The sequence below is a fragment of the Ictidomys tridecemlineatus genome, chromosome 10 (assembly GCF_052094955.1).
Source record: "Ictidomys tridecemlineatus isolate mIctTri1 chromosome 10, mIctTri1.hap1, whole genome shotgun sequence".
In the NCBI taxonomy this organism is placed as follows: Eukaryota; Metazoa; Chordata; class Mammalia; order Rodentia; family Sciuridae; genus Ictidomys; species Ictidomys tridecemlineatus.
The window spans coordinates 66,416,745-66,441,557 of NC_135486.1; the positions used below are offsets into that span (position 1 = coordinate 66,416,745).

Genomic DNA, 24,813 nt, shown 5'->3' on the forward strand with positions numbered 1-24,813 from the left:
TGATTTTATTTTTATTCATTTATCTTTTTAATCTTTTCAACTGATTACAAATTCTTTCCCAAAGATCTTAAAAATAACCTTACTTCCTTTATTTACAGAAAACCAAAAAGTGGTCTTACCTAAGATGGCATTATTAATTAGAAGGATAAGCTTGAAACCTCACTTTCTGTATCAAATAGGGACACTCTATGGACCCTGTGGGGGATAGCCCATTTTGGAGAAGTACAACAAACATTTTAGGATTCTGGATCAAAGCCAGGCCATCTTTAGTAGAAAATATACTCTCTCCTTCTACAAAAACCTAATCCAGAATAGTTTCTGGCTATCTTCTGGGCCCTAGTAGACATTAAACTCCTGAATATGGAACTAGTGACCACTGACTTGAGCCATCCATCATGGATAGTGCATGGATGCAGCAATCCACCATCCTGCAGGAACAGGTAGTACGGCCCTCAACCAACAGTCCTTCCTTGCCCTCAATCCACACCCCGACCTCCAAAGGAGCTACAGATCTGGATGGATGAGAGATGCAAGTAACAGGAATGAGATAATCTCAAAAGAGGGGTGTTGAGTGAACAGTGTGAGCAGTTGCTGCTGAAAAGACAGGACTGCAGGAACCCATGTGGGGACAGCCCTTTCCCATGGGTGGCTAGCTCATCACCACTATGGTGTCTGACCACAGTAGCTCCTTCATACTGGAACAGAAGCAGTGTCCTGGAGGTCAATCTGACTGCACTGGGATCCGTTAGCAGCATAATCAGTGGCCCTCACAAAATGCTCTCCTTGCCTTCACAGCACTTCACTAATACACTAGAAACCTACTGACATACTGGGACCATGTGACAATAGTCCAAGCTGAAATCTGCTGGCTAATCGCCCATCACTCAGAATGTGAATAGCTGAGTGAAGACAGAGCTACAGGCCTGAGATGGGTTCTAATTCACAACCACAAAGTGTGACCCAGTGTGGCTCTATAACCAGAGGTGTGGTTGCAGCATCATGGAGAATCACTGTTATACCAGAATTGGTGCTTCTCATTCCCACAACTTTGAATGCTGGTGGTTTGCATGTCTTAGACCCCAAACACGAAAGCTTCTATCACGTGAAACATCATGGTTCCAGAGACAAAACCTTAGACAGCCACCTGGCATTGAACCTGGCTGGGGTGACAAAAACTATGGGTAGCTGCTGTGCATGAAGGTAGGAAGAGCATGACTGGACCCACGGGGGGCTCTTTGAAAGCCTCTTAGTGCTTCAGTACAACAGAAAATGTTAGTGAAAAAACAAACCAACCCACCAAGGAGGCATAAGGGTGCCATGACCACCGTGGATCAGGTCCTTCAGGAAGGAAAGCCTGGATCACCCTGCTGAAGGGCCAATGGGCACTCAACTCTCTCTCTGAAGAAAGCACATAATGCAAAAAGAAAGAAGGAAATCACATGCTTCACCTCTACTTCATAGCCCACTCCTGAAACAAGGACTACGGAGGCTCTTTGTACCTTCACTGGCTTAAAAAACAAAAACAAACAAACAAACAAAAAAAAATGGACTGTAGGAACTATGCTGCCGTCCCTGGCTATTATACTCTAATGATGTGTGCTAGCTAAGCTCTGTTCTCTCCCCTGCATCACTGATGGCAGCTATATCCTTAGGCTATATCCTTATTACTTAGGTGGGAGCATGACTGAGAAGACGGTTGGAATCTCCTTTTGTACAAAATCTGCATTTGCAGGCAAAGGCACAGGCTTCAGAGAGTTGCCACACTAAAGTTCAAATATGGTTGGAGGAAACAAATGGTGACAGTGTCTAAGAAGTATAGGGTGTTAGTTACCTACCTTTTTAAACTACTTTGTGATGTGGCTGGGATTATGTAAATCCCCTTGTCCTTTTGCCAAGAAGCTTCTTGTTAAGCTTTTATTAATACAGAGTACTAGAGAGGCACAGGGAGGTTGGAGAGGGCACAAGAACTTGTCTTTCCAGTTTGTACTCTTACACATGCCCATGACTAATGGACCCTGAGAGGTACCAGCATTGAGCTAGCTAGGCAGAGCCCTGTCCCTAGAAGTCTGTGCCTAGCTCTGCAGGCTCCTTCCTTCCAAGCTTCCAAGGTCTAACAACCCCAAACTCCACCCTAAGGTTGGTAGCTCCAGCTAGCATCACTAACTCAGTATTATTCAATATTCCCCTTTCGTCTTTTCAGTCTTTAAAACCTGATGAACCAAATGTGTATCAAAACAGCTGCTGTTGTTTATGTTCCTGACTTATACTCAGTCCAATGCCAGTTCTACTAAACCATGTTGCCTGTGGCCACTCTTACAATCTCACCACTAGCTTCACAGATGCTGATTTAATCAGTACAGGTTGGAGTTAAAGAGGAATCCAGAAGCAGCTAATCCTATCTGCTTCTGGATTCCTCTTTAACTCCAAACTGCACCAAAAGCACATACAGGCACAACTCATTTTATTGTGTTAACCTCTTATTCTTTTTCAGACACTGTTTTTTTTTTTTTAAATAGCAGAAGGTTTTGTGACAATCCAGGGTGAAGCAGAAGTATCAGTATAATTTCCTACAATATCATGTGCTTACTTTGTGTCTCATTTTGTTAACTCTGAAATACTACATCTGTTATGGTGACGTGACTCTTGAGGTTATTATTGCAATTGCTCTGAGTGCCAAGATCTGCAACCACATCTCTAGCCACACTGGGTCACACTTTGTGGTTGTGAATTAGAACCCATCTCAGGCCTGTAGCTCTGTCTTCACTCAGCTATTCACATTCTGAGTGATGGGCGATTAGCCTGCAGATTTCAGCTTGGACTATTGTCACATGGTCCCAGTATATCAGAAGGTTTCTAGTGTATTAGTGAAGTGCTGTGAAGGCAAGGAGAGCATTTTGTGAGGGACACTGATCATACATACTGCTGACAGGATCCCAGTGCAGTCAATGGTACAGCATTTGCCTATATAATTGATAAATGTGTCCTGGTGGCTCCACCAATCATTATTCCTCAGGCCTCCTGACTACCAAGAATACTGAAATTAATATTGAAATTAACCCTACTATGGCCTTCAAATATTTAAGTGAAAGAACGAGTCACACATCTATTGCTTTTAATCAAAAGCTAGAAACAAAAAAGCATAGCAAGGAAAGCCTATCAAAAAGCTACAACTGGCTGAAAGCGAAGGTATGAATGCAAAAGAAAAAAATGCTTGAAGGAAATAAAAGTACACGTGCATCATAATTGGACAAAAGAGCCTTATGGCTGATATGGAAAAGTTTTAGTGGTCTGGGGAGAAGATCAAACAATGTTCCTTTAATAAAAACCCTAATCCAGAGATGAACTCTAGGTAGGCTGAGAGGGGTGAGAAAGCTGAAGAAAAGTTTGAAGCTAGCAAAGGATGGCTCAGGAAGCTTGAAGAAAGAAATCTTCTCCATAACATCACAGTGCAGGTGAAGCAGCAAGTGCTGATGGAAAAGCTGCAGCAGGTGAGCCAGGAGATAAGCTAGGATGGCTGACAAAGGTGGCTGCACTCAGTGATGGGTTTTCAGGATAGATAAAACAGCCTTCTACTGGAAAATGCTGCCATCTAGATAGAGAAAAGTCAATGTCTGGTTTTAAAGGATAGGCTGATTCTGTGTAGGGGATGGGCAGCTGATAACTTCAACTTGAAGCCAGTGTTCATTTACCATTCTGAAAATCTCAGAGCCCTAAGAAATTACAGTAACTCTACTCTAATTGTGCTCTATAAATGCTACAACAAAACCTGTAAACAACATGGCTTAATGAATATTTTAAGTCCACCAGTGAGATCTACTGCTTGGGGTGGGGGAAGACTCCTTTCAAAATATTATTAATTCATTGGCAATGCAGATTAATGTAGTTTTCAAGCCTACTAACACAACATTCATTATGCAGTCCACAGATCAAGGAGCAATTTCAACTTTTAAGGTCTCTAAGACATACATTTCATAAGGGAACAGATACCACAGGTTATGATTCCTCTGATGATATGGGAAAAGTAAACTAAAAACCTGGAAAGGAATCTAGATGCCATGAAGAACCTTTGTGATTCATAGGATGGGACCAAGATATCAACATTTACAAAGTTTGGAAAAAGCTGTTTCCAACTTTCATTGTTGACTTTAAAATGCTCAAGAGTTCAGTGAAGGACATAACTAGAAGATTTAGTGGAAATAGCAAGAAAACTAAATTAGAAATGTAGCCGGAATTGCTGTAATCTCATGACCTAACTTTAATGAACAGTGGTAGGTACTATGGATGAGCATAAAAGGTGGTTTCTTAAAATGGAACCTAATCCTAGTAAAGGTCTTCTGAATATTGTTAAGAAGAAAAAGATTTATATTATTACATAAACTAGGTAATAAAGCAATAGCAGGGTTTGAAAGGATTAACTTCAAATATGAAAGACATTCTCTTGTTGTTGTAAAACAGCATAAACAAAGAGTCAATCAAGAGGCTGGAGCTCAGCAGTGGTGACTTGCCTTACACAGGTGAGGCACTGGGTTCAACCCTCAGCATCACATAAAACTAAATAAAGATACTGTGCTCATCTACAACTTTATACACACACACAATTTACTTATATATACTATATATTATTTACTTTATATATATATATATATTTTGTGCCATATATATATAAAAATAAAGTCAATCAACATGGCAAGAGTTTTAGTTTTGTTAGTTTAAGAAACTGCAACACGGGCTAGGGTTGTGGCTCAGTGGTAGAGTACTTGCCTAGCACGTGTGAGGCACTGGGTTTGGTCCTCAGCACATTAAAAAAAAAAAAAAGAATAAATAAAGTCATTATGTCCATCTACAACTAAAAATATTAAAAATAAAAACAAAAACTGCAAGAACCACCCCAGCTTTTAGCAACCCTAATCACTTACCCTAGTCATCAATATGGAGGCAAGATCCTCCACCAGCAAAAAGATTGGAATTTTAATTAAAGGCTCAGATGATTATTATTAGCATTTTTAAGCAAAACAGTGTTTGTTTAATTTTTTTCAGTTGTAGTTGGACAAATATTTTATTTTATTTATTTTTATGTGGTTGATCGAATCCAGGGCCTCACATGTGCTAGGCAAGCGTTCTACCGCTGAGCCACAACCCCAGGCCCCAAAACAGTATTTTTAAATTAAGGTATATACATTTCTTTTTTTTAAGACAGATGGTACTGTACTCTTACTATACTACTAGAGCATGGGGTAAATATAACTTTTATATGTACTAGAAAACCAATAAAATGTTTGTGACTCAGTTCGTTGCAATTTTTGCTTTACTGCAGTAGCATGTAACCAAACCTGCAATATCTTGGAGCTGTGCCTTTACTGTACCAGGAAGAAATAGGAACCAACACTTTTAGAGCTTCTGTATGTCAGTCATTGTACTATAAACTTTGTTTAGGGAAACCATAGAAACATCTTCACTTAAAACTTTTCAAGGTAGATTAAAAGAAAAAGCTCAGGGTTGGGGTTGTAGCTCAGTGGTAGAGCACTTGCCTTGCATGTGTGAGGCCCTGGGTTCTATCCTCACAACCACATATAAATAAATAAATAAAATAAAGGTATTGTGTTCACCTACAACTAAAAAATATTTTTAAAAAAGAAAAAGAAAGGCTCAGGAAGGATGAATTGTTTGCTCATCATTCATCAGAAAAGAATCATGATAGTCCCTATCAAATTAGCAACTAAGGAGATGAATTGCCCTAGTTAATACTATATAGGAGGCAAACTCCAGGCTCCACCTTCACCTTTTCTAACCTCACCTCTCCATAGAGGGAAGTATGTATATGTAAAAAGAATGAGAGAGAGAGAGAGAAAGAAAGATATCAAGCTATATCATGCAAACAGGGAGAAGGAAGGTGTTTCATTCATGATTCATGGTAAGAGTCCCAGGTAATGAAAAGACACTGAGGTACCAAGAGCATGAGACTATTTGTCCCAGTATGAAAATGTATAATAGACAGACATCACTTCACCATGACAGCTTCTCTTGATAGTTAAATTTAGTAGGAATAGAATTTAAATGCTGGTTTGCTTAAATATCAAACTCTAGTATGTGTCAACTCTAAGCCACTGCTAGGTGGAAAGGGAACAATCAAGAAGCCCATGGGACAAAGACAACAACCACAGTGAGACTGTAGGCATACAGTTGGAGTCTGAGAACTGCAGAGCTCTAAACTCCCTACAAGTGATGACTGCAACCTAGAAGAGTTCAATTCCATCTGCAGTTCTCATGGAATAAAATTTCATACTACACATATACACACACAAACCATTTAAATCCTCTGCTCTAAAAGTTAACAATTATCACAGCAAGTATACAAACCTTTAATATTTATAGTTTTCAGTTTAATTTTCTGAGATATAGAAAATAATTATAAAACATCTATATTTAAGAAATTTTAAAATATTAATATTTTAAGATATAATAAAAAGGACAAAACCCAGGTGTGCTCTATATCACCAGTCCCCTTAAAGTTTAAAAAAAAAAAAACCATTTTAAGACAGTGTCTTGCTACACTGCCCAGGCTGACCTTGAACTTGTGATCCTCCTCCATCAGCCTCTGAAGTAGCTGGGACAGGAAGTACCAGTGGTATGCCACCAAGCCTCACTGACACACAGTATCTTTTCAGCATCATATGTAACGACTTACCTTCCTCTCCCTAAACCAGGAGAGGATTCAAGACTACTTGGCTCCACACGCCCAGTTCCAATCTCTCTCTTGGCATAAGCTGAAGGATTTTGTATTCGAGTTCTAGTTTGCCCTGTTTGTCTTGTCTGTGGGCTCCGAACACCATTAATTAACCGATCTGCGGTGAAGTTAAATATTGATGGACTTTCCAGTAGTCCGGGTCCTCTCTCTGCACTAGGAATTGCATGGCGCAGATGAGATTTACTAGGATTCCTGTAAATGGAATGTTTGTACATGCTGAGTTATAAAACAAGGCATTATTTAACAAGCATTTAAAGCCAAACAGCTAAGCTAAAATCTGTTCTCTACTTAACAAATATAAAAAATGTTATTTGGAACAGTTAATGTACAACACACACACACACACCCACACACACACACACAGTATAATGTAATCATGTGCCAAGGCCCTGCTCTGCTCTAAGTCCAGGACAAAGTTAAAAAGCAGGCACACATGGCACAGTTATTTCAAAGGCCTTCTCTGAAGACAATCTATTCCTTTATGCAGGCAACCAATTTTGGTGTTTAAGTTTTGCAGACTGTAGCTGAATATTTTCATTAGTTTTATTTCTGATGAGCATTTCTAGTGGTCAAATTTACCCCTTAACATATAAGGCAAATATACCTTTCTTACTTAAAAAAAAAAAAAAATCAGTTAACATGAAGCTCATAAGCGTCTGAATCATGCGTGGAACTTGCCTGCTTCTAGGAGGATACTGTCTAAGTGAAGTCAGAGGAGATGCTGCAGGTTTGAAGGTCGGAGACGTAAACCCATTTATAAATCCAGTATTTGGAAATGGAGTTACCTAAATTAATTAACAAACAAAAAAAGTAAACATGTCATGAAATTAACTTCAATTTGATTTATATTATCATATCTTGGGGCAACCGAGGTCACTTCTTCCTGTTGTCAGAGATGGTAAGTAAGCTCCATATTATACCTAAAAATAATTGTGGACTAAGAAAAGCATCTTGCAAGACTATTACCAAAGGCTGATATTTATTGAGTGCTCACAACAATTAGACTGGTGCTAAGAACTTTTTCTGCATCATCTCAGTTTATGTTTATGAGAATTTAATGAGGAAGACAATTCACACATGTAAAACTGACACTAGGTGAGGACAGAACCTTACCCAAGATCACTTGGAGTCTTAGACACAGACATTATCTGAAAACATCCAAATGCTTGACCTAAGGGTTAATAATTATAATACTACCTCCAATCCCAGCAAGAAGTAAACAATTCTTTCCTCCCCAAAATCTTATAATCAAATTTCTCAATCTTAGGAGCATTCATATACTTACTCTAATTTTGCTTACTTCATTATCACAGCCCTTGAGAGTACAATTTTTTAACCTTTACCTCCATGCAAGTCTTGCTCTGAAGAACAGCATATTTTCAGATCCTTAATAATTATTCCTCAAGTCACAGTTTAAGGTAACACCCGACATATTAATATACTGATGTAAAACTCAGAAGACAATTATAAAGACTGTAGTCATAGAGCCTTTTACAGATAAAATCTTAAATATAATCCTAAAAGGTTAAAAATATTAATCACAGATTTTTAAACATAACCCAATTATTCAAATATCTGATTTGAATACACAAAAATAAAACTTACTGTTGAAATAGTTCTTCAAAAGAAAAAAGAAAAACTGATAAAAAGAGATCACTAACTTTCTGGCTTCTGGACCCACAGCCTCAAATAGTCTGTATGAATGACATTCTTTCAAAGGCATTAGCTGTTTGGAGCTTGCCAGTCCCCACTCTAATTTTTCTTTATTTTCCTTTATTTAGGTACCAGGGGTTGCTTATTAGCCAAATGCAATGTCTCCAGCCCTTTTAATTTACTTATTTTAAAAATCTGACAAAGGGTCTAAGTTGCTTGAAGCCTTACTAAATTACTGAGGCTGGCCTTGAACTCACAATCCTCTTGCCTCAACCTTCCAAACTGCTAGGATTACAAGTATGCGCCATTGCACCTGGCTCCCATTCTTAAAAAATTTCACTGAACTGACTGAAATATGTATAGCCCCTTCCATGTTTGATAAAAAGGGAAACAGAAAAGAAAAAGAACAAATGATTTTCTCTAGAGCTAACTGAAGTTGTAAGAGAAAAAGGGTATTACAGATAGTTTATCACTTACTGATTTAAAGAAAAATGCAACAAGAGAAATACTTAAAACTTATAAAGTAGAATCACTACTTGAAAAATTCTTCAATCAATAAAATTGACTATTTAAAAAACTATTTAAAAACATATCATTCCAGCTGGGTGTGGTGGCACACAGGAAAAAAATGATTGGATTGAGTCTTAACCACCAGTCAATTAATCCCTAATGGGATTAACTGAGTGGTGACTTGAGACAGATAGGGTATGGCTGGAGGAAGTGGTTAACTGGGAGTGGGGCTATGTAGTATATATTTTGTATCCAGAGCTGGAGTCTCTCTCCTCTTCCTGATATGAGCTGCTTCCCTCTGCCACTCTCCTGCCAGGATATTCAGCCTCGCCTCCAGGAGTATTGTGAGCCCTCAAAGAAACTTTTCCTCCTCACAGTTGCTTTAGTCACAGCATTGAAAAAGCTGACTAAAACAGCCAGCCTCAGCAAAAGTGAGGCACTAAGCAACTCAGTGACACCCTATCTCTAAATAAAATACAAAACAGGGCTGGGGATGTGGCTCAGTGGTCAAGTACCCCTGAGTTTAATCCCTCGTACCCACCACCCAAAAATAAAACAAAAAACAGATATCATTCCAGAATAGGTAGATTTTGGAGATTTTAAATCATAGGGAGACCAGTAAAGACTAATTATTTCACATATGTAATTTTACACATGGAACTCTGGTATTTCGAGTAATTTTGCTTAGGAGCCTAAAATAAAACAGATTAACAAAAAAATTTAATAGTTTTAATTTAATAAAATAATTTTGTTTCATAACTTGCTGAGAATAAACAGGCACCATCTCTTTTCTTTTGCTCCAGTGTCACAATGTTTCAGAGCAAGTAAAAGAGTACTGGTAAAAGGACTGAGCTCACGTACTGTGCACAATCCATATTGCCATCTTTAAAAAAGCAGCCCGAGTGGAAAACACCAGTCAAGACCATAAATGACCTAGGATTTCCAAGAAGGTTCAGTCCAGATGCAGATGAATATAACTAAAGAAAGGGAATGACTACAGGAAGAACTGAGTCTGACAAGCATGGTGTTGGCCACATTTGGGGAGGACTTAGGGAGAGTCTAAGCAGTGTAGTTCCTCTAAGGTTCTTTTTTGATATATTTTTTTGGGGGGTAGAGGGAGAACAACTATATATCTATTTTATAGATGCAGCCATATTTTTAAAAGTAGTGCATCTTTTTCCCATTAGGATTTGTTCAAAAAAGAAGTAACTTTGAATTTTAGCCACTTGCATAAACATTCTTTTGCTGCAGAAGTTCTAGAATTTGGGGGGCTAACAGGTCAACCCCTTTAAGACCCTCTTCTCATAAATCAACTATCCTTGTATATCCTTTACAGGTTGTAAAAGCTATTTTCTAAATGGAGTATGATTTCATTTCCCTTGCTTAGAACCATAGATGACTTCCCAGAAGGTCAAAGTCCACACATGCTTCAGGACACTATGTAAGAACACTATAGTTTGGCATAACTTACCAGCCTTGCTTCCCAGATTCCTGAGCCCAGACTATACTTTTGCTCAGAAACAATCTGGTCCATAGTTATTTGCATGCTTTTGTGCATGTTTTTTGTTCTTGAAGCTTCCTTATCTTTGATCCCTTTTCAAAACTCATGCCCAACAGAGAGGCTCAATTTAGGTGACAATATAATATCCTATAAAGTTCTTAACTGATGGTATTTTATATGTGACCTTTTTTTGCAATTATCACCTCCTTGGAAAATCTGTCTTTTCAAGACTGAGGTTTTTCCCCATAGATCTTCATCTTTCACTGTATCAGCAATTAAAGTTGAAACAAGAGTTCTCTCAAGTTCCCTTCTTTCACATGTACTCAGTTTTTCTGCCAGTAAGTGGCTCCCAGCCATCTGACCTTGAGTACTACCCAGTCTCTCCCTGACCCGGTCCACAGCCATATCCTAGATACAAACTCTTTTCAAAGTTACTAACTCAACTTTTATGTATTCTGTCGCTCTACCTCTCTCATTCCAACTAAATGAATCTGTATCCCTACCCCATGCAAACCTTCAATATAGGAACTTACCTTCTTTTTCTTACCCAGACCTCAACTTCAAGCACATTTATCACAGATTGCTGATTTTCCTGCATCCCATGCAATTAAATTCAAGCTAATTTCCAACTAGGAACAGCTGATCTTTCTAGCCATCTCTAGTTAAACTGTAACGGCCAAAGAAAAATGACTAGATCCATTACAAACTTATGAATTCTAACCACAGATCTTACCACAAGCCAGTATCTGTAAAAATTAATCATGTCAACTAACTCTGAGGCAGGTGTAAGAAGTAAAGTAAAGCTCTGCAAGGGCTGGGGATATGGTAGCGTGCTCGCCTGGCATGTGTGAGGCACTGGGTTCGATTCTCAGCACCACATAAAAATAAAGACATTGTGTCCACCTAAAACTAAAAAAAAAATAAAAAAAAAAAAACTCTGCAAGAAAGCATATATTCCACTTGTTCCAGACTAGTAGAAACTCACTTAAATACCTATCTCCTGAACAGCTCCCCCCTTGCCATTTCCCTCTATGCTCAGAGGGACATGAGTTATACCAGAGTTTTCACTGTATTCTACATTTTACAGGAGAAGAAATGCAGACTGGGTAAGGATCACAGTCACAGTGTTTCAAAGTTTTTGTGCAGATAGTTCTGACTATATCATCAAATAAATTTAAAATTTACAGCATAGCCTGAAGATCTGCTTTATTACAACAAACTGCATATATATCTGATTTCTGTATTAGATAAGGCATTTAAACTTTCAAAGTACCCAGTGGAGTGTCTATGTACAATATAAATGTCTGTTAAAAAAAAAAAGACTTACCAAGGGTGGATCAAGATAGCTATGTGTTGTTGACCATGTCTGGGGGGTAATCAGGCTGTACAGAGGAAATTGTTGCTGGGGACTGTATACTGGAGGTAAATAAAATGATGTTGTATAACGCTGCTGTGTATAAAGGTTCATGTCCAGAGGTCTAAATCCATTCTTTGGCAAAAACGTGTTTATAGCTATTGCCTTTGCTTTTATCCGTGCCTGTTTGAAAATATTTAAGTTTCTATTACAATGCTTAAGAACAATGATTAGAAAACAAAGAAAATGTAATCAACTGGTCTTGCTTACCTTAATTGGCTTTCCTTGAAAAGTTTTTACTTCTTCTCGCAGGTATTTATAAGCCTAAGGGCAAAATCATCCAATTAGTCTTATAAATAACATGAACTAATAGTTAATTCAATAGCTTAAAAAAAGGATTCTATGATAATAAACAGGAGCAATAATAATGATTCTTTATCCTCTTTGGGTCACAAATCCTTTAAAATAACCTCAGCAAGTATGGAACCACTACACAAAATTCTCATAAACAAGATATATACCAATTTTACAAGAATTGAAACCATTAAAGTCTATCAAAGACCTAGGAGGAAATAAAGAATACTAAATACAAAGTTCCTAATATTAATCCCATTTGAAATCAGAAACATGAAATTCAGGAAATGAAATTCTAAACAGAGGGAAAAAAGATGAAAACTAGGGTTAGGATTGTGGCTCAGAGGTACAGCACTCGCCTAGCATGTGTGAGGCACTGGGTTTAATCCTCAGCATCATATAAAGTAAAATAAAGACATCGTGTCCATCTATAACTAAAAAATAAATATTAAAAAGATGAAAACTAAAATATTAGAAAGTCATTATTTATGTATAGCTGTCCCTTCTCCAAATTAGATCTATATCAAGTCCCTTACATAAGTCCAAAGGATCCACATATTCCCATTCAAGCTCATCCAACATGTTCTCCAAGCAGGTCAGCAGCACTCTGTTCTGTAAGCATAGTGCTTCCAATTTCCCATTCCTCTTTCTCTCCTTCTATCCAGTTAAAACCTATCTTTAGCTTTCTGCATTTTCTCTTTTGGACTTCCAGTAGAGGCTGCAATATTTAATACTGAACTCTGGAAAATTTGTTTCCCTCAAACAAGAGTCTCCTTTAAGAGCAAAGAAATATAAGTCCCTTAATTCAGCATGTCTCCTTCAAGGTGCTAACACTCCACAAGTGCCTACGAAAGCACTTTATTTATAGCACAGGTAAGCCCACTGAAAGACTATGGTTAGGTTCAAATCTCTCCAAACAGTAAAACCTTTCTTTACCTAGATGCAACTAATTTTCCTAAGCTGCTGATCTTACAATATTGTTAGACCATAATGTCACATGCTTTCTATATTGCTATATAATCTATCCACAGAACATCCAGTTTAGGTTTATACAACTCGATTTTGTCTGCACTTTATATCCAAACTTAACACTATGATATAATAACCTCAATGCCCAAATTTACTCTCACTTTGTACTAATATTAAATTACTGGTAAACTATGTACTTCACAGGGAGATCAAAGAGAGAACTTACCTGCTGTGCATCAGCTTCTGTTTCAAATGTAATAAACCAATTATCATTATAGGCAAATTCACAGTTTATAAATTTCGGTAAGTTATCTCCTTTAAATAGTGCTTCTACTTCCTACAGGAAGAGAGGTTAGATATTAATTCTCAACTATGCCACTTTTTGTCTCACTAAAAAAAGCATTCTCTTAAGCACAGTTCAACATGAGATGAGGCCTGGTAAATCTCTTTTCAAAAAAGGATAATGGGTTCAGTGCAGCTTCCAGAATTAGGACCACAATGACACAGGAACATAGTTACACAATTTACTGACAGCTTTCTTGCTTCCAAGATATCATTATGCTAAATTAATTTGAAAGATAAGATACCATTTTAACTACCAGGCTAATAATAATAAGTACATTATTTTGAAAAAAGTTAATTTAAAATCTAAAAAATATTAGCTCAATTTTTGCTGCTGGCCAAGATATGACATGATATAAACAATTACAAATGAAATTGGGTTTTCCAGCATTGGCCATCAGGTATTCTAGGAGAAGAGTCCCTGAGAGAGGGGACATGAACAAGGTGACCCTTAGAATGTTGAGCTCATGCCTAAATTCCAGAGCTCCATGGAGGACTCTCTCCAGGTCCTCAGCTTGAGCTTAAAATACCACCTGTGATGATCAGAAGGAATAACCCCAGACTGAGCTCATGGGCAGGGAAAAATTTGCCTTCTCACCAGTCAGAGTGGAAAACTGTCCCAAATTCACAGAAAATCAGTACTCAGAAAAGCACTGCCTCAGCAGTGGGGAAAGATGAACCCCAGAGAAAAGACTGCTCTGATTCCATCTTACTAATATTCCTAAAGGATCAAATTGGTTCAAAGTAATCGAGATGGGGTTTTGCTATTTTGCCCAGGTTGGCAGATCACTCAAGCAATTCTGCCTAAGATCCCGAGTAGTTGGGACAACAGGAACATGCCATCATCAAGTAATTTAACTGCATCTCAGAACCAAAATCAACAATATTTATCAGAACACAAAAATATTCAGTACCCAGTAAAGTAAAAATCAAAATGCTTGGCATTCATTAAAAAGCTAATAAGCATGTAAAGAAATAGAAAAATATGGCCTAAAATCAAACAGATCAAATTAAATCTAGAAGTGACACATATGACAGAATTAGTAGACAAAAGCAATAAAACAGTTACTGATTATATATTTTATATGCTCCAAAACCTGGGCTGAGAATGCTAAATGGAAATATGGAGGAATTTTTAAAAGACCCGAATTAGAGATGAAAAAAACAATGTCTGAAATGAAAAGTCCAATAAAGAGGATTAACAGCTACTGAGATACTTTCTGAAGGAAAAAAAAGGGAAAAGAGAGAACACATGAAAAATAATGCCTCAATAAGTACAAGAAACCTGAAAGCTTTTCCAAGGTTACCTGCTATCAAATTGTTTAAAATCAGTGATAAAATCTACAAGTCACACAGAGAAAGATGATTTATCACACAGGAATGAAGATTAAAAAAAAGGAAGACTCATTGAGAAGCACTAGAAATGGCAAATATTAGATAAATAAAAAACATTTTTTTATTATTTTTAATCTCCTTAAAAGAAAACTAAATTGTTCAAAGCAAACATAACAATGTATTGTGGGGCTTATGGCCACACAGAATTAAAGTGCAAAACAAGAGTACAGGGCTAAAGGTGCAAAATCAGAAGAATATTATTTTAAAAAGAAATTAGTATTACATTAATCTAAGGGTACACTCTAGGAAGTTTAATGCTGATAAACCATAAAGCAAGCACTGAAAAACACGTATATCAGACTGGGGTTGTGGCTCAGTGCTAGAGCGCTCGCCTAGCACATGGGAAGCCCTGGGTTTGATCCTCAGCACCACATATAAATAAATAAAAAAGGTATTGTGTCCAACTACAGCTAAAACAATAACAAAAAAAAATACAAACACAACAATAACACGTATATCTAGTAAGCCAAAAAGGGGTTGGAGGATGGAAGAAAGAAAACAAAGAACAGCAGATGCAAAAAGGAAATAGTAAAATGACAATTTTAAACCCAGCAGCATCATTAATCATTTAAATATAAATGGGATACACTCATAATTAAAAGGCAAAAATTTTTCAGATTGGGTAAGAAAAGCAAAACTCCACTATGCAATGCTTACCAGAAACTCATTTTAAATGTAAAAGATACAAATGGAGATGACATACCATAATAATAATAAATGAAAACTGCAATGGCTACATTCATACCACACAAAGTAGACTCCGGAGAAAAATAAAAAGGTAAAATAGGGTCATTTCATTAAAAAATTACTAGCCAGTAAACCCTTCACAAAGTAAAGAAATTAATCAAATGACTATAAAAATTGTTTCCTAGAATTGTACACCTATTTTGATATGTAACACCTGATAAATAATTTTTGGCTAAAAGAGAAAACTAATACATTAATGCAGAAGTCATACTTGACTAACATAAGTTAGTATTACTACTTTTAAACTCAACCAATAGTCCTTTAGTACCACTAGGTTGTCAATACTGTATTGGAGTGGTTCATTCTTCTGCCTCTGTGAGATTTCTCTCTAAACTATTTTATAAAAATTGGATAAACAGAAGGGTGGGAAGGGGAGGGAGGGGGCATGGGGTTAGAAATGATGTTAGGAATGTGATGAACATCATTATCCAAAATACATGAAGGCATGAAATGGAATGAATATACTTTGTATACAACCAGAGATATGAAAAACTGTGCTCTATGTGTGTAATATGAATTGTAATGCATTCCATTGTCATATATATATAACGAAACACTGGATCAAGATTTCAAATGTTCTAATCAGTGAGAAGCATCTGGTTACATTTAAGGAATAGACAACTTTCTAGAAACTACCACCCCATACTTCTAAGCATCAAGAGATGGACTCTGCATCATACAATCCTTAGAAACTTATTTCCTATTCAAATTGTTTTGGACTACTTACTTTCCTTCTTTATTTCTCAACTTTATAATTTTCACAAGGTTTCTTCCAAGCCTTCTCTCTTAATTTTGCTCAAACTTTGACAACAGATTTATTTAAGTGAGTACAGTTTTGAATACAAATGATACCAAGATCAATGTCTACAGCTAACTGTAGAAAATTCTATTCAGTTACAATTTATGTAAGCATTTCAAGTCTTGAAGAACAGGATCTATGTTTTAAATATTTTTTGAGCTAACAAAGGTATCTAGATGATGATAATGATAATAATAATAATATGATAGTCCTTCATATTCAAAACTTTACAACATACAACTAGTTTAAGTATCTTGGTGAAACAGAAAGTAAACTTTCTCTAAGAAAAAAACCTTTTTAAAAAGTAATATGATTTCTTACCCTACACCTACAACCTTTTTGGAATCCTTGTCTTTGCAATTTATTTTTCTTTCTGCTGTGCTAGGGAATCAAACCCAGAGCCTCATGCATGCTAGGAAAGCATTCTATCACTGAGCTCTATCCCTAGCACCAGTGCAGCTTAGTTAACCATTTGGAGAAGTAACAGATTTTATAGCAATGCAAATCAGTCGATTTCAATATTTTAAAACTATTAAATATTATGATTTATTCCTTAAAATTACTGCCCCAAGCCACTGCTTCTCTAATGATGATCTTCACATTCCATTTTCATGAACAAAGATGACTTTGCCTTTTTACTCTGAAGACATCTGCACTGATGGTGGAAATTCACTGGCAAATAAAAAAGTGGGCATAGTAGCCTGGATTCAGCAGCAACATCAATGGTGCTCAGGGATCTCTTCACAACTCCCTCTTTATAAAATATTTATTTAAAATAGTTATTTATCATAAAAGTGCCCTGTATCTTAATTTGGGGTTTATCATTATTTCTTATTAAATATTTAAACTCATTTTAACTTATAAATATTGAAATATACAAACCCTATCTTTTTAATGTAAAGTGTGTAAAGGAGCTGAGATTAAAAGAATTGAGGATTGTTCCTTCTACGAGGAAAGCACATCATAACTATCAGAGTGTATAAATCCTAGGAAAAGTGTTAACTGTTTACTATCTATTCTTAAATATAAGCCCTCCTAAACACATAGACAAAAAATAATCAAAACCACCAAAAACCTTCAGGAAAATGTCCAAGTACTCATGAGAGGAATAGTCACTTACTTCCACAGGGGTAGATTCAGAGATTTCACGCAGGATTACTATGCAACGATTTTGATTTGGCCTTACTTTTTCTCCCTTCTCATCCACTTGTACTAAAGGTAAAGCTGTAAAGGGGTGGGAGGAAAAACCCATAAATATTAAAACATGCCACTTAATTGGAAAATATCACACCATATTACTAAACACATTGAAGAAACCTGTATACAATGGAAAACCACAAGTTTTGTTAGTTTATCTATTTTTTATATTTATTTTTTAGTTGTAGTTGACATAATACCTTTACTTTATTTATTTATTTGTATGTGGTGCTGAGGATGGAACCCAGGGCCTCATGTGCTAGGCGAGTGCTCTAGCCACAACAAAACTGGGCTATCAAAAAGTTTTAAATCAACCTTGTATTTAAATTTTTCAAAATGAAGAAACATGGAAATTTTAAGTCCTACAAGTGGTTTAATGTATCTAACACTATGAAAGAAAGAGCAGCAGCTAAAATATTAGTAGATTAAAACACAGGATTAATGGTTTCCTCCTTTCTATAAGTCCCTAAAATATTGTCTGATTGTAACTTTTTATTTTGCAATATTCTAAATCTTACAGAAAGCTCTCACACATCCTTCACTCAATTCTCCCTAATGTTAACATCTTGCAATAACTCTAGTAGTGTCTCAGCAAAAATGGTGTTAGCTTCCCTGCCCCCTTCCATGCTGTGACCAAAACATTGACTAGAGCAACTTGGAGAAGGAAGTTTATTTGAGGCTCATGGCTGCAGAGAGTTCAGTCCACAGATGGCCAACTCTACTGCTCTATTTGCTTCCAAAGGTGAGGAAGCAAATGGGAAGGGGAAGGGAAGGGCCCATCGAAGGAAAGCTGTTCAGCTCATGATCAGGTCAGGAAGCAAACAGAAATGTGTATGTGTGCCCCACTTCCTCCAGTTGTAACTCACTTGCCTACAGTCCGTTCAAACTGATTAGGTTACAGCTCTTACAAATCAATCATTTCACCTCTGAATATTCCTGCATCAACAGGAGCTTCTGGAGGACACCTCATATCCAAACCATAACAGATACCAATGTTGGTGCAATACTCCCAAGGAACAGGCTTAATTCAGATTTCACCAGTTTTTATGTGCACCCTTTTTGGTCAAGTTTGTGTTTTCGTGTCACTTCTATGAAATTATTTTGTATCAATTCCAATTACAGCACATTATGGTCACAATCTAGACTCAGGGATATCTACCACCATCAAGACACAAATCACCAATAATTCTGACTCCCAAACTAAACAGACAGTATGAAAAAAATATTTCAGGCCAGTATTCCTCATGAACACTTCAAGAACTGGCAATTTGAATCCAACAATATATAAAAATGTAATGAATCATAAAAATGGGGTTTTCTCAGTAAGGCAATTTTTGCTTATCAATTAAAAAAAATCAAGCAATCGAAATCACCATTCATGAGTTAAAAAAAATACAACCATCACAGAGATGTAGGGAAAGTAATGAACAAAATCCAGCATTCATTTATGAGAAAAAATTTTCAGCCATCTAGAAACAGAGGAAACTTCCTCAATCAGATAAATGTCACTTGTGAGGAACCTAGAAATAGCCTTACACTTAAGGCAAGAAGCCTGAAATGACTCCCCCACACACCATAAACAGGAGCAAAGCAAGAATGTCTTTCTCCCTACTTCTATTCAATACTGTACTAGATCTTCTAGCCAATGCAATAATGCAAGAAACAGAAATGAAGAGCACCCAGACTGGACATAAAGAGGCATTCACAGACAAGTTTACCTATAGAGAAAATCTAATACAATTTTCATAAAAACTTGAATTTAGTTAGTTTACAAAATTTATATATAAGTGAATTGTAGTTCTATATACTTGCATCAAACTAGAAACTAAAAATATCATAATAAAAAATGTGAAGTAATTATAAATTTGATAAAAGATTCATGATCTATATATTAAAAATTGTAAAACATTGCTAGGAACAATTTAAAAGACCTAAATAAAGGAAGAGATATTTGTGTTCATAAAGTGGAAAAGTCAATATTGGTAATACATCAATTCTCCTCAAGCAAATTTTGACAATCAATTGTAATTCCAGTACAAACCCATCAAGCCTTTCTGAAAAATTACAATGATGATTCTAAAATTCAAAAGCACAAGGCGATGTAGTAGGAAAAGAAGTCATTTCAACAAATGGTGCTGGAACAGTTGCACATTAGATCAATGCTTCACACAATGTACAAAACCTAACTTAAACACACATACAAACACAAATCCAAATCTTAAACCTAAAACTATAAAGCTTATGGAAAACTTTTGTAACCTGGAACTAGGCAAAGATAACATAAGTATACCACCGAAAGGAAGAACTTAAAAGACAAAACACAGACACACACGTATTTCAAAAGACAAGAACAAAAAAGTGACAGACTGAAAGAATACATATAATTCACATTTAAACATCCATATGCAAAAAAAAAAAATTTTTTTCATGTAAATATAGACTTTAATCTTATCACAAAAATTAGCTCAAAATGGATCACAGACCTAAATGTAAAGTGTAAAATCCTAGAAGAAAACATAGGTGAGATCTAGATAAACTGGGGTTGGCAATGACCTTTTTGACACACCACCAGACATTATCCAAAAAAGAACTACCCAATAAGCAGAACTATAGTAAAATTTAAAACACTTTCTCTGTGAAGTATGTCAAGAAAACGAGAAGCCAAGTCACAGACTGGGAGCAAAGATTTGCAAAAACCACATCAGATAAAGGACTGTTAAAATAAAGAACTCAAAGCTTAAAAATAAAAAAGGGGGCTGAGGTTGTGGCTCAGTGGTAGAGCGCTCGCCTAGCACACATGAGGTGCTAGATTCAATCCTCAGCACCAGGGCTGGGGATGTGGCTCAAGCAGTAGCATGCTCGCCTGGCATGCTGCGGCCCGGGTTTGATCCTCAGCACCACATACCAACAAAGATGTTGTGTCTGCCGAGAACTAAAATATAAATAAATAAATATTAAAAATTCTCTCTCTCTCCTCTCTCATAAAAAAAAAAAATCCTCAGCACCATGTAAAAAAAAAATAAATAAAGTGAAGGTATTGTGTCCAACTACAACTAACTTAACTAAATAAATAAAAATTAAAAATCAAAAAGGAACAATACCATTAAAATGGGCAAAACACCTGAAAAGACACTTCACCAGATAGATGGCTAATAATCATGAGAGAATATATTCTCAAGAAAAAGTAATTTGGGTGGGTTATTATAAAACTAAATATTCTAACCACATGAATCTACACAAATACCTGTACACAAGCATTTATAGAAGCTTTATTCATAAATGTTAAAACCTGGAAGCAACCAAGATGTACTTTGGTAGATGAATGGATAAACTGTGGTACACTCAGACAATAAAATAATATTCAGCACTAAAAAGAAATGAGCTATCAATCCCTGGAGGAAATTTGTATATTATCAAGTGAAAGAAACCCATCATACAGTATATAAAACACTGTATGATTCCAACCCTAAAATATTCTAAAAAGGGTAAAATTGTGGAGATAGTAAAAAGATTAATGATTGACACGGGTTCAGGAGGAAGAAAATGAATAAGCAAAGCATAGAGGATTTTTAAAGCAGTGAAACTGTTCTGTATGATACTATAATGGTGAATAATTATTATTATATATTTGTCCAAACCATAAAATATATCATCAAGAATGAACCCTAATGTAAATTATTGACTCTGGGTGGTAATGGTATGGTAATATAAGTTCATCAGCTGTAATACATGCTATCACTTTGGTGGGAGATGTTATTTGTTATTTATACTGTACCTTCTTTTGCTGTGACAGTAAAACTGTTCTGAAAAATAAAGTATATTTTAAAAAAAACACTGGGCAGGGGATAGAGCTGGTAGAGTGCTTGCCATACATACACAAGGGCTTAGGTTCAATCTCCAGCACCACAAAAACAAACAAAACAAAAAAACCCAAAACAATGAAACAACAACAGCAACAAAACCCCACTAAATAGTAAAGGAAAAAAACCAGTAAGGAAATAGAAATTAATACCATAGTGAGATACCACTAAACATCTAAAATTAAAATGAGCGTATTCAAGTGTTGGTTAGGATATGTAGCAACTGCAGCTTCTATCTCTTCTGGTGATATCCAACTGTAAAATGGTCCAACCACCTTGGAAAACAAGTGGGTGGGTCCACAAAGTTAATTATAACTCTAACACACAATGCAGACATTTTACTCCCAGATATTGACCCAAGAGTAAGGGAAGCACATGTTAATACAGTTCTACACAAGTGTTCAGAGCAACTGTACTTATACTAGTCAAAATGTGGCAATAACCTAAATATCTTACAATGAGTGGGTGAATAAACCAATTGTCAATTCCAGTTCAATGGAATACTGATCAGCAATAAAAAGCAATGACCTACTGATATACTCAACTACAAAACAATTATGCTGAGTAAATAAAGCCAGCCATTGCTCCTCAAAAAAAAAAAAAAAAAATTACATAATAGATTCTATTAAAATCCAAACTAATTTGGGGCTTGGGCTGAGTGATAGAATGCTCGTTTGGCACACATGAGGCACTGGGTTCGCACCTCAGCACCACATAAAACACAAAATAAAGGTATTGTGTCCACCTACATATAAAAAACACATATTAAAAAAAATGCAAACAAATCAATAGAATGCAACCAGAGCACCTAGTGAGGGAATGGAGGGAACCTCTGGTGAGTCATGGAGATACAATAGTGATAATTTCATGAGTATACAAATGTCAAAACTTATCAAATGTACACTTAAACATGTGTAGTTTATGGTAAATTCTACCTCAAAAAACGACAATAAAATAAATACTAATGAAACCCTCAGTGCCTCTCCCTTCCCTAATTCATGTGCCTCTATAACATTTTACCGTGAATTAGAAATTTCATTCTTATTCAGGATTTTATACTATTATCATGTGCAACTGATTCCATAGAAAAAGAGCTCTGTTTTACACATACCCAATATCTATACACTTGATATCATGTAAATATTTGGAAATATGCTTTTAAATCACATTATGGATTTAAAATTTTATTCTTCTTGAAAACATGTAGTTCCAACTCACTTTTTGGTTCTAACACATACCACAGGAACAGAACACAATGTTGTTTCTTCTGATGACAAGTACTTTGGTGCTTTTTTTCAAGTTGACAATTTTAACCAAAATGGGTTTGTAAAACAAAACATTTGAAGCAGATACACTGTGATATGTACTGTGTGTATTATGACACAGAAATAGTTTAGAAATTAGTTTTATCTAAATAACAACAATGTTATATTACTCAAATTCAAATGAAATAATTTTAAAGTGTCCACTGTATATCTGACTCTGCTAAATATTTTGAGGATAACAATAAGATGAAAAAAGGCTTCTGAGGGCTTATTTATGTCACCCTCTTTAGAACTACAATGGATGTAATATTCTAACTATATTCTGATCACAAAGATATGTGCACATTTCTTTCTGTTCAAAAACTGAATGAAAAAGAACATTAGATAATAAAGTGCTAAACTGAAATGGATAAAAAGTAACATTACAACTGAAAAATTACCTTCAAAGGGGCAACAGAGTTTGCACTGTATACTCAAGAGGAATAATTAAATATGGGATACCTAAGAATAATCAAAAGACTTAACAGAGTACAGACAAGTACAAGAAAGTTATTGGCCTTGTAAAGTAGATTAAAAATTGGATTTCTATTCTAAATGGCAAAAGTGGGAAGTAAAACATCACCACGGTGACATTCAGAACTCACAGTTAATGGTAATAATGTTAGCCAATTTCTTCATTTTTTATAAAGCAACAGAAAAACAGAAAACAAAACTTTTACTTGTGACTAGAAAATAAAATTACTAGTTCAAAGGTTAAGATGTTCATCTTTTTACAATACTGTAAAGTCAAACTCACACAAGAAAAAAATATGTGCACTGACTGTATCTTCAGTACACAGGGACAGAGACAAGGTGGAAACAATTGCCTCTACAGAAGTGTAAGTAATGAAAAGGCATGATGATAGTGAGAGAAACAAAGCTTTAATTCAGGCATAGCAATGTGCAATCATTCAAAGATATGTATGCAGTGGTGGGAGAGGAATTGTGCACAGTTCACACTGTGAAGGACACCCATCAAGTTGAGTCTAATGAGGGAAACTACAGGAACCATTCACCTGGTATTTGTAGCTACAGTATAAAATGTGAATTTCCATAATTAATCCAGTTCAAAAGGAGCTCAAAATATCACACACTTAATAATGAAGGAATCTGCCTTTAGGCAGGAGGAATCACCAGGGCTCCAGAAACTCAGGGAACATAGGGGAAGTGGTGTTCTCTTATGATTTCAGCAATACATTCATTCAAAACTGATTGAGTATACATTTTGAATATGCACACTCCAAGTCACTTATGCCTACATAAAGGCTGTTTTTCTTCTTTTAAAAAATAAAACAGGTTATAGAAGCTTTAAATGTGCAAAGCAAACTAGAACACAATCTACAATTTCGTACAACAAGCCAACATTGAATATAATATCTACATTTCCTGAAATTCCTATAATTAACTGATGTAATGTTTATACATTTGATGCTGCCAAATTTGGGGGGGGGGGACTTCATTCAGAATATACTTTAAGGAAAAATGCTACAATGTTTCATCAAAACTTAAACAAGGAACTTATGGAAGTGAAATTTGAAAGAAACTCTTTTTGTGGCCAAAATGCTAATTAAAATGTATTTTATTTTAAGTACTTTGTTTTCATGAATGCAACAGCTGTCTTTATAATCTCCATTTAAAAAATTCATTTTCTCCTTCAGATGATAAATAAGCAGACTGAGATTTTGTTATGAATTCAGTGTTTCCATTATTGGGACCAGTAAGAAAGGAATGAAAGGCTAAGGAATATTTGATTTCCCAAAAAGTACCATTTGGTGACTGGTAGATGTAAAGAGTCCCCGATCAGACAAACGGTGTAAAAACAAGTGTAATTCATTTCAAATTGTCATTTACTTACATCTTAGCACTTCAACAATTAAATCCACATCAGTACTGAGTTTTTTGATATGGTCAAGGTTAGCTACCGTTGTAATTGGCACATACTGATCACTATCCATCTGCGATATGAGATACATGTCACTAGCAAGATTCTCCCTGTTGAAAGAAAACAATCTCTTTTAATTGATATTCCTTTAAAAAGAAGTTTCATCTAGTGCAATATCAGTTTCACAAGATGTACAAATGT

At 35.8% G+C, this 24,813-nt stretch overlaps 1 protein-coding gene across 3 annotated transcripts in view; it reads right to left on the reverse strand.

The window, feature by feature from the left end:
• Positions 1-24,813, reverse strand: part of Larp4b (La ribonucleoprotein 4B) — a 101,317-nt gene that overhangs the window by 20,107 nt on the left and 56,397 nt on the right. For all 3 annotated transcript variants that reach the window (XM_078023132.1, XM_078023131.1, XM_078023133.1), the window contains 7 exons: positions 24,586-24,722; positions 17,490-17,593; positions 13,313-13,423; positions 12,034-12,087; positions 11,737-11,946; positions 7,424-7,530; positions 6,686-6,937 (listed from right to left, as the gene is read on the reverse strand). In XM_078023132.1, the coding sequence (XP_077879258.1) occupies positions 6,686-6,937; positions 7,424-7,530; positions 11,737-11,946; positions 12,034-12,087; positions 13,313-13,423; positions 17,490-17,593; positions 24,586-24,722 (975 nt within the window). The remainder of the gene's footprint in view (positions 1-6,685; positions 6,938-7,423; positions 7,531-11,736; positions 11,947-12,033; positions 12,088-13,312; positions 13,424-17,489; positions 17,594-24,585; positions 24,723-24,813) is intronic.